Source organism: Pangasianodon hypophthalmus, chromosome 3 (genome assembly GCF_027358585.1).
Source record: "Pangasianodon hypophthalmus isolate fPanHyp1 chromosome 3, fPanHyp1.pri, whole genome shotgun sequence".
NCBI lineage: Eukaryota > Metazoa > Chordata > Actinopteri > Siluriformes > Pangasiidae > Pangasianodon > Pangasianodon hypophthalmus.
The window spans coordinates 4,332,505-4,347,197 of record NC_069712.1 but is presented as its reverse complement, the minus strand read 5'-3'; the positions used below and the strand labels follow the sequence as shown (position 1 = coordinate 4,347,197).

Below are 14,693 nucleotides of genomic sequence, written 5' to 3'. Positions count from 1 at the left end.
GATAAAAGCCATCAACAAGCCTGATTAATCAATGAGAACCTTACTGGATATTTTATAGCTTTACAGTGTTTGGAGTATAATGGAGTCGTAAGTCAGTGTATTAAGTAGATTGATCTGTGAGATTAGAGAGTGATGCAATAGTTTTCCCTCAGGAGTGTAACCAGGGTCTCAAGTCTCTTGGCATATGGACACTTCAGCTCAACTGTTCAGGGTTCCACCATCACATCACATCACATCATCACACAAAGTCCATTACGTCAGAGATTTAACGATACATCCCATCTGTTGGTGACAAATCTTATGATAACAGGCACCATGTTAATCCTTACATTTATTTTTCATGACTCCCCACCAATTTTAGAGATCAGAATATGAAACCAGAGGATTTAAATAATGGATTCACAACAATCTGCTCTCATCTGATCAACAAATTGCTTTCTGGATGACTGTAGATGATGGCATTTTAACCACTACACATGAGATGGAATGGGCTTGTATTTTTTTACGTATTGCCCAAAACCGTAAACTAGAGGTGTATTTTGACATGTTTTTGTAGCCATTCAGTAATGACAAGCTTCAGTGCACTGCCGACATTTTTAAACTAGTTTTGCTGTGGTCCTTTATAAATCCACAGCACTGTTCAATTCTCGATTCTGATTGGTCAGAACGTGTTGAATAATTTTCTATAACAGCAGCTCCAGCAGTGGTGTGGCTGCAAATCTCACGTTTATATTCATGTTCTTGTTCTAAATGTTATCATTTCGATAGTAACAGATCATTCACAGTGTATAATCATTAATTATGTTGAAGTTTTCTATTTAACATTTATGGAAGGAGTCGCCAGTGTCAGTGCTTTGTAACAATCAGAGGTAAAGCAAAGTTTTCCCGCAAGTCTTCAGTTTGGAGGGTAACATGACAAGCTGTGTTTTTTTAATTCTTATCTTCAAGAGAGAGAAAAAAGAGAGGCTGCTGTGTAAAAATGATGTTATTGTGTCGTTCATTAAAAAATCGCTTTATCACACCTCCCCTTCACGCTCCATTCATAACATGGTGTCCAAGTGGTTGAAGGGGCGCTGGAGTAAAGAAGAGATGCTGGCTCTTTTTCCAGTTTGGGCTGAACCAAGGTTCCAGCAACAATTTAAAAATACAGTAACACAATAATCACAAAGTATACAAGAAGTCTCCATTTTTCATTTTATGTCTTAGGAAGTATGTACGAGACTAAATACAGTCAATAGCAGCACTCAAACATCTTTTTTTGTTTTTTTCCAACACGAAAAAACTGCATAGAAAATTCTGTGTATCCGGACGGGACTAAAATGATCAGACACTGAAATTTAGTGAAAACAGTATGTAATTCGGTCTGTAATTTTCTTAGAGGAGGACAGTGAAGAAAAACAGACATAGCAGATCCGGACAGAAATAAAATCAAAGAGGAGCGTGTGTAGAATAGAAAATTACCCTAGGACCCCATGTACATTCAATCCCATTTGGTTAGACAGAGAGAGCAAGAATGTGAAATTAACATTGCAGAGAATGTGAAAATAAAACTAACATCTGTCACTGAGTTACTAACAGGATGTGTTAGTAGACCTGTTTGTATAGTTTAAGGAATAAAATCATGCTGTTATAGGTAAATAATCAATGACTGGCTAGTGTGATGAGACCTGACGCAGAGCAAAGTCACTGTTAATGTCTAGAAGTGGATTATTTTCCAATAACAGCATGTCCTGAAGTGTTTATTGCTCTTATACATCAGCAATTTACTAATGATTACAATGTTTAATTTATAGTTTTTATAGTTACATTTAATGATGTGGAACGTCCACAAGACAAGTTATTACTTATATAATAGCAGCTATAAAGAGTTCTTCCCTCACCAGCCTCTATTTTTTTTCACTGTTGAAGTTAATAAGACAAAATCCCTTGATGTAGAAAGTGCAGGCTTTGCTGTCATGGCAGAAAACTTACTGACAGTAACAAAGCACTGACACTGCAGACTCCTTCCATTAATAAGAAGTTGAAGTATTCTTACAGAAAGAATGAGTAGATGTTTTTTGTTGTTAAATAACATGTTTTTTATGTTTATTATTAGCCTTAGATTATGTAGATCCTCCATTCAGGTCCCGCACAAGTGAACGAGCTGTTACTATAGATACAATAAACGCATTAATATAAAGCTGTGATTTGAATTTCAAATGGTAATATGGTCAGAGCTGCTGTTATAGACAGTTAATCAACACCTTCTGACCAGTCAGACTGGAGAATTCAACAGTGTTGTGCTGAATAGGTGAATCCTCAGTCGAACTTTATTTTTTTCTCACTTGAAAGGACAGGCAGCCCAAAACACAACAGGAATTCAGAAATACTGGAAATTCTGAACTTCAAAAAAAAAAAAAAAAGAAGAAACAAAGTTCTATTGTTTTTTTTGTTGTTGTTTTTTTGATGAGCCTTCTTACCTGGGTTTGGTACTTTTGCAAACCTGCATTATTTTAGTTACACTTTGGCATTTAGTATTCAGTCAAGCTGTTCTGAGTCTTTTTTAATGGCCAAAAGAAGGAAAGTATGCAGTGTTATGAATCATATTTTCTGTTTGAGTCGATGCTCCTGAGAGAATGCAGTAAGGAGTGGGAGTGGGGTTTCGGTAATTATGCACAGAGAGACGACATTCTGCACACAAACAGTGGGAGAAAGAGCGATTCTGTGAGAGTGTGCATTAAAATGTCCTTTTGTGATACCAATAATTGCCAGAAAGGTGCCATTAAATTATTGACAGCACGCTCTCGTTAGCAGTGCTGAGGAGTTCCTCATCTGTAACATGATCAAATGTCAATAAAGTAAAATCTGTCAAGAACCTTATATTATCCTCTTCAATTTGTATTAATTGGAGATATTATTATTAATGAACAGATTAAGGAACAGATGAATATAATGCTTTTTTCCCCCTTCTCACTAGCACTGTAGCAATATTTTTTTTAACTAAAATGTTTTTGTTTGGTTGTTTAGACAGCTTTCTGTTTTTCTGAATGAGTGGAATAATGGTGTATTTTGAAATCAGTCTTATATGAGGAAACTTAAGTCATAATGATAATAATAATAATAATAATAATAATAATAATAATATCCAGCCCTCATTTGCTGTTGCTATATTATTCTAATTAACAGTTAAACAGGTGAGTTTTAAATTATTTTTTAAAATATATTTTCCCCTCAAATGACGTGAGACAAAAAAAATTACAGATTTTGTCTATTAGCTATGATTGATTAATGGACGTCATTCAGACCTTTTCCGTGATACTCATAGCACTTAGAGTGTTTCATGGTGGTCAGTCACTTAATCGAGTTTTATAAATGCACGCTGAATGAAAATAATTTTAGATGGGAAAAAAGTGAAAGAAAAATCTACTAAATGTCATGATTAAATTATTGGTGGTGTTATTTTATTTTATTTATTTATTTTTCAAAATTTGTTTTTGCATGAGTAATCTTGCACAAACAGCAATAAGCAGCTTTTAGATTAATTTACTGTTCATCATGGAGATACTCTGCTAAATTTGCATCATTCTCACTGTTTACACCAACTTCAAAATGAGAAGCCCAGAATTATAAATACCAAAGTTTTCTTGCGCGCACACACACACACATACACAGACTCAGACACATATAAAATCATGCATGCTATGAAGATGATGTTTGTGTGTGTGTGTGTGTGTTTTGTAGGGAAAGGAGAGCAGGGGAAGCCATACCCACTTGCAGAGGATGAGTGTGATGACTCTGTGTACAAAGAGAACGGCTTTAACATCTACGTGAGCAACAACATCGCACTGGATCGCTCGCTGCCCGACATCAGACACCCCAAGTGAGTAAACGATAAAAAAGGCATCTATCCTCCCTATGGGTCACCTGTACCAGTTTTAAAAGAACTTTAGTAAGCAAAGTAATGTAAATCAGTTATACCGCTGTTTATTAGTAACTAGATTGAAATACAGAATACAGAATACCTGTACAATATCATATATACATTGAATTGACATTAAGTACAGTGGCTTGCATAAGTATTCACCCCCTTAAACTTATCCAGTGTTACAACCTGGAACTGTAATGGACTTATTTGGAATTATACGTTAGGAATCTTTATAAAATAGCCCACAATATTGAAGTGGAGGGGAAATCAGTATAGTTTGCAAAATTATTTACATAGAAAAAACATGATTTGTTTAAGTAGTCAACCCTAAATTAGTTCTGGTGCAACCAGTCACCATCAGAGTGATGTCACGTGATCACAATATAAATACGTACACCTGTTCCTGGAAGAACCCAGAGCGTGTTAGAGGACATAAGCAAGCAAACAGCATCACAGAGACCGAGGAGCTATCAGAACAAATCCGGGACAAAGCTCTGGAAAAACTTCAGGGTTTGGTTGTAAATAATATTCCAAACTCTCATGTAGTGCCATTAAATCCTGAGGCACAGCTCGGCATAGAGGAGGATTACCACCAGAAGTCAGTGATCGGGTAAAGAGAGGATTAGTCAGAGAAGCAACCAAAAGACCAATATGCAAAGCCATATTTATTTATTTCCCACTTCAACATTATGTAGATTCATGAAATCCCAATTAGGTCTATTTCTGTTGCAGGTTATAACTACAAATGTGGAGAAGTTTAATCGGGGGGAAAATATTTATGCAGTGCACTGTATACCCGTCTTGTAACTTACTGTGTATTGCATTTGTATTTATTTGACAGACACCTCACAGTTGAGTCCAAAGTGACTTAGCTGAGTCCAGAGGGTTTTTTTTATTGAGGGTTAATTGCATTTCTCTAGGGTCAAACAATTGCTCTCTAGCATTCATTAGATTTAATCTAACAGTCACTATCTTAGAACGTTTAAACACTGACTCTGTTGCCATTTCTGATTTACTCTGTATTTTATTTCACTTATCTGTTTATCTACTACACTTTAATTGGATTTTCACTGTATATAATAACTGAATGCCAGTAGCTTCTGTGTGACCTCTGCCTCAGAATCGTGAAACAGATCATTATTTTTACCTGTGAACAAACTGAAGTTACTCATGAAGTAAACATTTTCTATGTCCACAGCATAGCACCATCTCATGATCTAATTATTAAACAATAATTAGTATATGTGTTCCATGGTTACGTATCCTCAAATCTCTGAACACAGTGAGCAAAGATGGCGGAAAAATAAGCTGGTGGTCTTCAGAGTACCATGGAGTAAAAATCTATATTTACTTTAATATAATTATATATTTTTTTTCAAGTCTGAGAAAACAAGAAGTACAGTATTAGGATTTTATTTAACACACTATCTAAATGAGCACATGGTCAGATCATTTTGTTTAGATATGTTTTGTTTACTTCCTCTGGAGCTTAGTAGCAATGAGAAATTAATAAGAAAATAGAGATAATGGTTAAAAATTTATCAGCGGATTGACAGCAGTACATTATGTACTACTCCATCTTAAAATGTTTTAAAGATGTCGTAATGCAAGAAAGTCTCAGTGAGTTTGCTATTAATGGGTATAACACACGCTGTACCGTGGTGTTGTTCTGTACACAAACTGCTTGTGTCCTTAACTCAATACCTTCTTAGATACTGGAATTTTTATCAGTGATTAGGGAGCCCTTGCTGAACATGATCAATTTGTCACACCTACTATAAAGCATCATAATACAGAATCAGATGATTAACACCTTGTACATGATCTCTGGATCAGAACATGTTGGTGGCAGTTTGCCCTGTGCTGTCCCTTTAAGGATCCCTGTTAGGTCACAATACAGCAGCCTTGCCAGGAAAAGAAATCCTTATTCAAGCTACACTGGCTGCCTATTCATTTCCACATTGACTACAGAGTCCTACTTATGACATTTAAAGCTTTAAACATTTTAGGTCTGGTGTATCTTTCTGATCCCCTGAAGTGGTACAGACCATCCCGAGTGCTTAATTGAGGCAGGCTTTGCCCTGAAAACACTCGGAACACCAGCTCAATAGATGTTAGAAAATATAGGTGTAGGTTATTCTTAGCTCTTGTTAAATATAGGTTTGTAGTATAGTCACTTCATTAGTGAGTGTACTTTTGTTCTTTAATGTGCTTTATGATAAATAATTTGTTAAAATTTTATATATATATATTTATATAAATATAAAGCATGTTTATATTTAAAAGATTTTGACCTTGAAATGAAAAGAGCTCTCTACAAATACACACAGTTTTCACTTCTTTTGTCTCTTTCATCAAAAAGCATCATAGTCAAAAGTAAAGACCAGGCTTGTATTACTTTGTAATAGATCACCTTGTTTTGCACTCACTGTTTCAATAAATGAGCTCTTTGATGGACTGATCATTAATTGTTCTCAGAAGACTAACCACTCCACACCATTTGCTGCCCATGAAAGCGTTTTTTTTCCAGTCATGGATTTTCCCCTGGCAAGAACAAATCCACTTATAACTCATGTAGCCGAGGCTCAAAGAGTTACAGTTCCATCGATAATGAAAGATCCGCTCTAGCTACTTACGAGACAAGTGGAAAGCCAGGGATGGATGAAGAATGGAGTTCAGTCCTACTTTATCTTCAGGAAGGATGGTTTGCAGGCTTTTGAAACACAAAGCACCTTTTGAGACTAGATCACAGCTGTGCTATTGCAATTCCCAATTCAGGCCTTGTTTCTGGTGCAGGTCTGTTTATTTTCAGGCCCTGTGGATGCGTGCAGCTCTGCATGCTGGATGTGGAACACTGCTTTCAGACAGCGGCCTGCCTTTCTCAAAAGCAGCTCAGAACAGCAGTGCAGACTGTTCCACATCTCGTCTTGTTGTGCTGATAAATCTCTGAAAAAACTGATCCAGAAACAGGAGAAGGTGTGTAAAAATGGCCCACTATGTGATTCAGTAGCTCAGCATGGAGGCTGGAGTGAGTGTGTGTTACTATGGCAGGTGACACACCAAGAGTAATGCAGCTATAAATTCAGTGTTGCGAACAGCAGGAAAATTGAAACATTTGTCATTCAGTATGCACTGAGCTGCCAGTTTATATATCAGTACATCTGGGGAAAAATGGCAACTCAGTGTACACATCTAGCTATATCCAAAAGTATAATATTTCAGAAGTAAAACTGTGACTTGATTAGGCACCTGAGATATCCAAGTTAATTCACTGAACTTACCTAAAAATACCTACAGCAGTGCTGTAACATGTGGTTTGTGGAAGAGACAGGATGCAAGTGTGTAACATCAGCATGTTGTTTATTGTGGGCAAACCAGTAATCATCAACATAATCCAAAGCAATAGCAGACAGCATGAAAAAGGGATAATCCATAATCACAACAAAACCAGTGAGGGTCTAATCAAGAAACACAGAAACTAGACAACAAAGGCTCGGACGTACCGACAAGGATGCACGGTAAGACTTTGCAGTCAAACAATGAAGCATCAGGGCTTAAATAGGAAAACTCATTATAAACTAAACACAGAGCTCCGGACACAATCGGCACCCACACAAATGACAAGATGGGGAAGAAACAAGACACAAAATCAAACCACAATGGTAATTATACTGTAAACAAGGAAGCATGAAAACATGACAGGAACTTAAAGCAAACATAAAAACAGCACTGGTCACACTGAAGAAATGTGCTGCATGCTCAAAGGGGAAATACCTAACAAATGCTTTCTAGATTTTACAAAATTTTATTGTAATCTTATTATTAAAATTTCATAGATTTTGACAATGCCACAGCTATTCTTGTCCAAAAGGGCACAATTGGCCCTACTGAACGAGTAGGAAAGCTGATAAACCTGTACATTTATCCCGAGCTGATAAACCTGTACATTTACATTGTACATACACTGGCATGGGGATCACATATTAGGAGCTGTACTGTAATGGCTTGGGACTGCGATTGCTGTAGTGGCTTTGGGGCTGCAGTTGCCACGAGCAGCTTCGTACTCAGGACTCCATCAGTGGACAGTGGATAGATTTTAACCAGCCGGACTTCTTGCAAAAACTGTGATGAATTTATTGGTTGCACAATTGCACTATTTGTCCATATAGTACACAATAATAGAAGGGATTTATTTATAATCGCACTATCCGTTGCACCCAGATGAGGATGGGTTCCCTTTTGAGCCTGGTTCCTCTCAAGGTTTCTTCCTCATATCATCTCGGGGAGTTTTTCCTCACCACCGTCGCCACTTGCTTGCTCATTAGGGATAAATTCACAGTGATAAATTCAAATATTTACAATATATTTTTGTGAATCCATTTATTTCTGTAAAGCTGCTTTGTGACAATGTCCATTGTTAAAAGCACTATACAAATAAAATTGAAAAAAAAAAAAAATTACATTTGGCTGACTCTGTCACGTTCCTATTGGTGCCCCATTTTCACTTAAGATGTGGTAGATTTTTCCATCTTTACACTGTGCTATATTCCCCCTTATGCCTCCACCCATACCTCAGTGAGCATGGTCACATCTATCCATTACATTTGTGACTACCTTTCCATCTTTGGAAGGCTACATCACAAAATACGAGTTGTGGTCAATCGATTCTCAAAAGTATGCCATCTTATTCCACTCCCTACTCCATTTCAGGCTGCTGAGATTCTGTTTAATCAGCCTTATGGCCACAGTGGTATCCTGGACATTATACACTATATGGCCAAATGTTTGTGGTCACCTGACCATCACACCCATATGTGGTTCTTCCCAAATCTGTTGCTACAAAGTTGGAAGCACACAATTGTATAGAGTGTCTTTGAGTGCTGTAGCATTACAATTTCCCTTCACTGGAACTAAGAGGCTCGAACCTGTTCCAGCATGACAATTACACTGTGCACAAAGCGAGCTCCATGAAGACACGGTGTGTTAATGTTGGAGTGGAAGAACTCGGGTGTCCTGCACAGAGCCCTGACCTCAACCCCACTGAACACCTTTGAGATTATCTGGAACGCTGACTGCACCCCAGGTCTCCTCACCCAACATCAGTGCCTGACCTCACTAATGCTCTTGTTGCTAAATGAACACAAATCCCCACAGCCACGCTCCAAAATCTAGTGGAAATCCTTCCAAGCAAAGGGAGTGCTAAATGTGGAATGGGATTTTCAGAAAGCACATATGGGTATGATGGTGAGGTGTCAACAAATATTCGGCCATATGTTGTAGTTATTGATCAAGGCCTGGCATTTACATGCGGTGTTTGTAGAACTGCTTTAAAATGACTTCTGTTTATCACAAGCAAGCCAACAGTCAATTATAGCACACCAACAAGACACTCGGGAGGTTTCTAAAAACTCATAAAGAGTGAGCATACTTGTTTCAAACTACAGACTGAATACGCTCGAAACTCCTTGCCCCATTTTTTTCCAAAGTATTGCAGTCAGACACCAGTCCCATCGTAGTATATTGTTCAGAAGTGTGGAAAGAATATGGCAAGAAGGGCACACATGCCCTCAGCAAGCAGTCAGATGAAAGAAACAACAGACAGATTGTCGCCACAGGGATCAGGTTGAGACTCTTCACATTGCACCTAAACCTCTACCTCTGTGTACTGTCTGTCCATGTCTCCCTTGTCAGGCTGGTGGTTAATTGGCTGATGTGGAGCCTTCTTTGACCTAGATTGTGGATTGTGGCCTGATTTTGGTCTCCATAAATGTTACACACTTGTCTTTAAACTTCTATGTGACACTACATACTGTAGAATTATCACACAGGACAGTCAGACTTTTTTTTTTTTTTTTTTTTGTTCTCCTCACAGCACTTCTGTTCTCCACCATCAACCTATTTACACAGTAGCATATGTTTCCATTACAGTTCTACTCACTGGGGTTTGTTTTTGTAATCAGCCTTTCAGATAAGCTGTTTCTATTTACCTTTTAATTTACTGTGTGAATATATTAAAGGCAGAGCGCTTTAAGACTGCTGGTTCTGTGGTTCTGTATGAGCTATAAATAATGGGCCGTGTGTCAGCTTTGTCAGGGCAGTGAATTAGAGACTGGTGTGAGCTGTAAAGCGTTGCTTCATCTGCCACTTCAATCTTTGTTGAAAGTGAATTAAGGTACAGATTTCTGAGGGCTTTATTAGAGCAGGGGGAGTGACAAGGCTTTTTAAACGGTGATTTATGATTAGAGTTACACTCAGCTCTATTCCCATATACTCCGAAAGTTTGCCGGTGTACAGTGTAGTAGATCTATTCATTACACGAATGACACTGCTTTGGTCAAGCAAACCTGTACTCGTGTAATGGCTGATGGCCTGACAATGTTTTACAGCCTCACCCTTTCTCATCTTTATCTGTCTCTTTTTCTCTCTGTCTGTTAGCTGTAAGCAGAAGCTGTACTTGGAGAATCTCCCCAACACCAGTATCATTATCCCGTTCCATAACGAGGGCTGGAGTTCTCTTCTCCGCACTGTCCACAGCATTGTAAACCGAACTCCAGATCACCTGATTGCTGAGATCGTTCTGGTGGATGACTACAGCGATCGAGGTGAGCTCCAATGCCTCCATTTCTCGCTCCAACTGCTGGGGTTCCTGTGTTATGAGTAACCACAGGCAGAAATAAAATTGAGAAGTAGCTTTGTCTGTCTATAAAGCTAGAACATTGAATATTTACATTATGCTAAATTTCTTGAATCATTTGAATCAGAAGTAAGTCCTACTCAACAAAACAGAGATGTCATTGACGTCAACACAACTTATATGGCGTAACGGCACACAGTACCACACCGAGTGTATGATGAATGGAAGAACATGCCTAGCTGCTTGCAAATAATAAACTTACCCTGTTGTAGTTATCACATTTCAAAAGATATTTGCCTGTGACAGTTGCCTTGAAAAATGTGTTTCATGTTTTAGCCAATGGGATAAAGATAAAGTTGACTCTGTGAATTTTTGGACTCACTGCCAGACTCATGATACTGAAGCTCTCTGAACAGATTTTTGACCTGAAGGGAAAAAAAAACAGTGAACGAAATAGTTGTGAATTTACTGGGAGGTCAGCTGTAACCGTGTTACACTCCTCAGAGGCACACAGAGAACCATTTGGCATTGCTAGTTTTATTTAAAGTTTTATCTTCTTGATCACCTTTCTCTGATTGCCTGGTTGGATTGATGATGGTAATGGTGAATGTAATCATTGTGATATAAAAATAGTAGATTCTCTCAGGCTGAAAAATGAATCAAAATAGCAGTAGGCTCTAGACTAGACTCTAGACTCTGTAAACTGAAGGGGGAATTTAGCTTTAGGCTTATAATGTATGCTATAGGAAGTCATTCATGATGACTGCTAACAAGCTTTACAACTCATCCACTGTCAGCCTGGACTGGGACAACATGCAGATCGGTGATGAATGAAAGGAAAAATCCAGCACAAACTGTGTTAGCATAATGGTGTTGGGCCACGACAAGCCCCAGAACAGCTTTAATGTTCCTTAGTACAGATTGTACAAGTCTCTGAAACCATGCTGGAGCCATGAACACCGTTCTTTTGAAAGGTCTTTCCTCAGTTGGTGTTTTGATTATGGCGGTGGAGAACATTTCGCTCAAAAACTCCCACAGTGTTCAAACGACCTGAGATCTGGTGAGTGTGAAGGTCAAACGTAAGACTTCCATCCTCAGCAAACCGTTCAGTGAGCCCTCATGCCATGTAGATGTTGGCGGCATCATCCTGGAAGAGACCATGCCCTCAGAATAGAAACGTTTCATCACAGGAAAAAGGTGATCAGGAAGATGAGAGGAACTGCAGGTTTTATTTTTTGCAGTGAATCTTCTTTCTACGGGCACAAGTGGAGCCAAACCATGCCTGGAAAATAAATAAAGCATAACAGAGCCACTGTATTTTTTTTTTTTTTTTTCTGTCTGTAGATGTGGTTGTAATGAGCAAAAGATAGATGTTTAATGTGCAGTGTATCATCCATTACATGATACGTTACAGTTCCATCTCCAGGAACTCCTTAATATATATTGCATTTTAATTTATTGTACTGGGTTTATGTTCTATTACTTTATTTGTTTCTTCATTTTTATTTTTATTAGGTTGTGCGTGTTGTGTATGTACTGCTCATCTGTATAGAGATTATTCACAAGCAAATGCACAAATGCACCCAAGTGATTATCCACATAAAAAGGGATAAAGACCCTAAAGACGCATTTAAACCAGACGCCTTTAAACCAGATTTAAATTTTATTGCTAAACTAACTCAGCAGGTCTGAGATGTAATTTTGCACATTTGACAACCCAAATCTCTCCCAAGACAACCGTTTGTAAATACTTTTCTAACATCTATTGGAAAAAATAAGTCAGTAACTACTTAATTATATCATATACATTATGTTTTAATAGTGAAAAAACAAGATCAGATTTGATTAAATAATTTCAAATGATGAGTTGCCTCAAAAATGATTTGAACATTCTTATAAATTGCTGAAACTTCAGTCTCCATTAAGTTTACCATCAGGCACATATATTATATTATATACATTTTTTTTCACTCTGAAACCCCTTATATACAGAAGCCATGGAGGTGATCCACAGCTAGCAGGTGACACACTGTCCTTATCTAGACAGCACCTCTAAGGAAGGCTGTCCCGAGCCATCAATTCCAGATAGAGAGACAGACAGGAAGGGAGAGAGAGAGAGAGAGAGAGAGCGGGAGAGCGAGAAAGGCAGAGAGCTCTTGTTAGTATACAGTCTGGGAAGACACTGACTGACAGACTGTCAGAATGTCACCCCATTCCCTTCATACTAGTGTGATTGATTTTCCTCTGACTTCCTTTTTTTCTGCGCTCACTGTGTAGGTCATTGTTTAATCATCACCCTCACATTATTAAATGGGAAAGGGGTCAAAAAATGCATTGACATGTCTATATGTCTTCCCAGTATTGTGATGTTGAGATACTTAATGCACAATGCACTAATGGTGCTCTTTTCTTTTTTTTTTAATGCACTCCTTTCTGAGCTGTTAGGAGAAATGAGTGTTTTTTTTTTTTTTAAATTCCAAATTTTTTTTTTTTTAGTTTCAGTTCAGTAATGAGCCACAGCAAATACAGATATAAGATTTCCAAAACACAACGCGAATATATCAGTAAAGCTACATTTACTACGGATTGCAAAACTATTAATTTTTCATAGTCGAACAATAATTTTTTTAAAAAATGCCTAGTCGCCTTTTCCATAGTTAAATCAAAAACTGGTTCAGGAAATTGCTGTTTTGTTAGTAAAGCAAGGAACACATCAGTGTAGCTGAGTGAAATTGGATAGTGATGTGCAACCCATGGCACTGAATGTGCCACACTGTGCCACAGTGCATTGATTTTATTTTGGTTGTGTTTACCTTTAAAGTACAACAAAAATAATTGCAGGAGGAATTTCTTTGGGAGGAGATGGGATTGGGATTAGGAGATGGAACTCTGCTACACTGCATAAAAAGTAATATTAAAGTGATAGTACACTATTAAAGTAGAAGAAATTTCCCATTTCTTCTAATTTGCGCTTTTCCCATTCTACTTTGTTTACCATCTGCTTCGCTGTTTTTTCCACCACCCTGACTAGTCCACATTCCCAGGCAGCAACTAGTGAGTGTATTAGTCATCTAGGTGACCAGTCTAAGCAACACAGGTTTTCAAAATGTGAGGCATTGCAGATGACCATGGATAAGGGTGAGATGGAAAATACCAAAAAAAAGAAATATTTAAAAGACTGACCTTTTTGAGTAGGAAAATATTTCAAAACATGCCTTTTTTCATAATACAAATGGCAGATGAGCCAATTGACATTTGTGTAGGTGGTCTGAAGTTGCTGATATTAACTGACACTCTCTGGAGAATGTTTTCGAGTTCAAAAAGTTTGAATATGTCTGCCCTAACATTTAGAGTACATTTTGTTGTGTTATGTGTGCAGGTTTCATGGAAGTGAAAGCCAATACATACTGCAATAAAGTCAACATTTTATATGGAGGCAGACAAAGGATTATTAAATTCATATTTTATAGAAAAAAAACCTCTGTGCACAACCAGTGGTTAGTGCTTTAGGTGAGTGATCAGAAGGTTGTGAGTTCAAGCCCCAGAACTGCCTGGCTTCAGCATTTGGGTCCTTGAGTAAGACCTTCAACTGTTTAGTTATATCCTTTCTCAACTGTGAGTCACTTTGGAAAAAAGCATCAGGTAAATGTAACTGCAGCTATAGATACGAATGATATAAAAGCTCCTGCCCCATCCGATTTCATGTAGACCAACGTGATAACACATTTCCTTTGATGTATATCAAGTCCTGAAGAGGTCATGAGGAGGAACAAACAGCATTCACTCATCTGATTGACCCATGTAACTGCTGTTCACATGGAACTTTCTCCACTTTCAGCCTTTCTGCTACCACCGAGACATACAAGTGCGACCTGAACTTTATGATATTTTGCTTGGTTGGACATTTTAAAAGGTGAAATGTTCAGAAAGCCCTAATCCGTAACAGTCATGCAGCGCTAGCAAATTGCTCTCATTAAATCTCTCATTATACTTGGGCTGCAAACTGAATTTGTTCCATTCGGCTCTAGGTAATTGTCCTGTAATGAAATGTCCTCTTTATTGAAGCTCACTGTGTCATTCAGGGATGATGACGACATTTTACCTCAGAAATTCTCTATTATGCTCAATAGTCTCATCTATTTAAATGTTAGATGG

At 37.8% G+C, this 14,693-nt stretch overlaps 1 protein-coding gene across 1 annotated transcript in view; it reads left to right on the top strand.

Annotated features, from left to right (window-relative positions):
• Positions 1 to 14,693, top strand: part of galntl6 (polypeptide N-acetylgalactosaminyltransferase like 6) — a 211,644-nt gene that overhangs the window by 53,112 nt on the left and 143,839 nt on the right. The window contains exons 4-5 of the mRNA XM_026933253.3: positions 3,721 to 3,859; positions 10,340 to 10,506. Coding sequence (XP_026789054.1) covers positions 3,721 to 3,859; positions 10,340 to 10,506 — 306 coding nt within the window. The remainder of the gene's footprint in view (positions 1 to 3,720; positions 3,860 to 10,339; positions 10,507 to 14,693) is intronic.